The 2,725-nt window shown below is 38.1% G+C and overlaps 1 protein-coding gene across 1 annotated transcript in view; it reads left to right on the top strand.

The window, feature by feature from the left end:
* Positions 1–2,254, top strand: part of LOC136061772 (uncharacterized) — a 13,276-nt gene extending 11,022 nt beyond the window's left edge. The window contains exon 2 of the mRNA XM_065760035.1: positions 1,532–2,254. Within this exon, the coding sequence (XP_065616107.1) occupies positions 1,532–2,254 (723 nt within the window). The remainder of the gene's footprint in view (positions 1–1,531) is intronic.
* Positions 2,255–2,725: the final 471 nt, after the last annotated feature.

Below are 2,725 nucleotides of genomic sequence, written 5' to 3' on the forward strand. Positions count from 1 at the left end.
AGCATAAAAATGCTCTCATTCGGACTTTCCAAAAAGCATAATTATTACCATCAAAAAATGGTGGAACAGTGAGAGATTGAGACCTATCCATCTCAACAAGGGGTCAAGGATCACACTTAGGTATTAACACCACAACAAGTGTACTCGCTCTGATACCAATTGAAAGTTCAATATGGGTATGAAACACCCTTGAACGTTTAGACCCCCAGATACAGAATACCAATTCAAACTTAATATCAAACAATCAATGTGTGGAATATGATAACAAGCTTATAACAGAATTGATAAAACAATCTAAGCCAAATACAAACACATCCACAACAGTAAATATAAGGTAGAGATAAAGGAAAGAGAGATGCAAATACACGGACAACACACGATGTGTTATCGAAGAGGAAACCGAAGTCCTCGGCGTAAAACCTCTCCGCCGCCCTCCAAGCGGTGATAAAATCCACTAAAGAATATAGTTGGGATACATGAACAACAGAAGACCCTCCAAGCATAATCTACTCAAGTACCTAAGCCCTCCAAGCTTCTTACTCTAACGAGGTTACGCTGAACCTATTTCTTCTTTAGCTTGCCGGATTTCGCTACTTGACCATAGCATCAACCAATGTATATTGGTTCCTTTCCAAACTGCTTCCCAAAGCACCAAATGGACCTTCTCACAGACGTGGGTGTGGTGAGACAAGGGTTTGGTAAGTGACCTCTCAAGGGTATGACAATGGAGAGGAAGAGAGTAGAGGAATTTGTAGAGTTTCTTTAGATGAAGATTGGGGATGAATCAATCTTGTTTTTCTCTAGGGTTTTCTCTCACAAAATTCTCTCTTGAAGCTCTTTCAATATGATGGGTATGAGGGTGTATATATAGTAGGGTGAGAAGGGAATGCAAAACGTCAGTTTTTGCCAAACAGGGCAAGTTGGCGACTTGATCTCGCGGCTTGGCCAAGTCGCGAAATCAAGTCGCAATGTAATGGCCTGGCCAGACTGGAACTTTTGTCCTGTAGCGTGACAGCTGGCGCGACCCTTCAGCTTCCTAGTGTGCCTCTCATGTGCCTGCCTTTCGCGGCTTGCCAGTCGCGAACCACCCGCGAGTCCTAGTCGCGAGACTCTGTTTTTCTTACACATTCTGGAGCTTTTCTTCACATCTTCTCACACACTGCCCTTACAATTTTCCCACCTAAATACAGGGTTTCTAAGTGCTAAATTACAAGCAAATTGGTCACGGAATAAAGCCAATTAAATGGTTGATTAAATTCAACCTTACAATTAGTTATTACATTGGAATAATTATTCTTTAAATTGAAGAATAGCTATTCCTCTTTAAAATGGATGTAATAGCTATTCCTTAGTATATATAATAGGTTTTAAAATTAAAAAATTTTCAAAAATATAAAGTTTCCTTATACATCATCTTTTACAAGTTTTCCATATGTAACAACCAAACTTATGAATAGTAATAGTTATTTCATTACAATGTCTTCTATTCCCAGTAATAAAGATTATTATTCCTAATGTAATCTACATTCAGTGTACCAAACGTACCCTTAGTGATTTGCTTGCTAGGTTTTTGCATTATCGTGAAGAATTTCGAGCTGAGATCTTCTTCATTGCAGCTTGGATGATATGGAATAGGCACAATGCTCTTCATTTTGGCCAAACTGTCCTTCCAGTGCCCAGCATTTGTAGTAAAGCTGGCAGCTATTTGCAGGAATTTCTTCAAGCCCAGAATGAGGAACCAGCCCCACCCCGAATTCCTATTGTGCAACGATGGTGCCCTCCTAACTCCCATTGTTACAAGGTGAATTTTGATGCTGCGGTGTTTCGTGATTTAAACAGGGCGAGCATTGGTGTTATTGTTCGAAACTGTGGTGGTGCAGCTTTGGGAGCTCGATCTTCATCCATTCCCCTGGCCCAATCAGGGGCTGATGTAGAAGCCTTAGCGTATGTAAAGGCTGTTAAGTTTGCTTTTAAGGTTGGTCTTACTCGTGTGGTTTTTGGGGGAAACTCTGCCGTCATCATTGGTGCTCTTATTCAAGACAATGGTGAGGTGGCCAGCTATGGTAACATCTTAGAGGATATTAGGCAGCACGTAGGTGCTTTTCAGTTTGTTGTTTTCTCTCATACAAGTCGTGTTTGTAATTCTGTTGTTGATGCTCTCGCAAAGAAAGCTAAGTCAGTGGTTGGGGATCAGTGTTGGTTAGGTGACATGCCAGCTGATATTGCCCTGCTTGTGTATCGTGACGTTCATTAAGTTTTTTTTCTTTGAATAAAGCCCTAGGCTTATGGTCTGGTTTCTCAAAAAAAAAAAAAAAAAACATAGTACTTGAGTCCATGATTTATATATGAAAAGGTTTTAAGAAACTTTAAATGGAAAATTTTAATTGAAAATATAAAAAAGTGACCAATTTTTTTTTTACAACTTTTTTCAATTTTTTATAATTTTTTTTTATTTTAATGAACGATTAATTTATATCCCAATATATTAACTGGACCCTTATATGAATACTGAATACATTCAAATACAATTGAATAAAGGGCATTTCAGCAAGAATTGAATAAAGGACATTTTATGTTTGGTTAATTATCAATAATTAATGTTAGTAGTTAGAACCGTTCATTTTTATACACATTTTATCACCAATTATTGACTGTATACTATTACCAAGGATTGACTGTCTATCATATCAAAAGACCTATTATTTTTATCGCTATTGCTTCTGCC

Source organism: Quercus suber, unplaced genomic scaffold (assembly GCF_002906115.3).
Source record: "Quercus suber isolate HL8 unplaced genomic scaffold, Cork oak 2.0 scaffold_351, whole genome shotgun sequence".
Lineage (NCBI taxonomy): Eukaryota > Viridiplantae > Streptophyta > Magnoliopsida > Fagales > Fagaceae > Quercus > Quercus suber.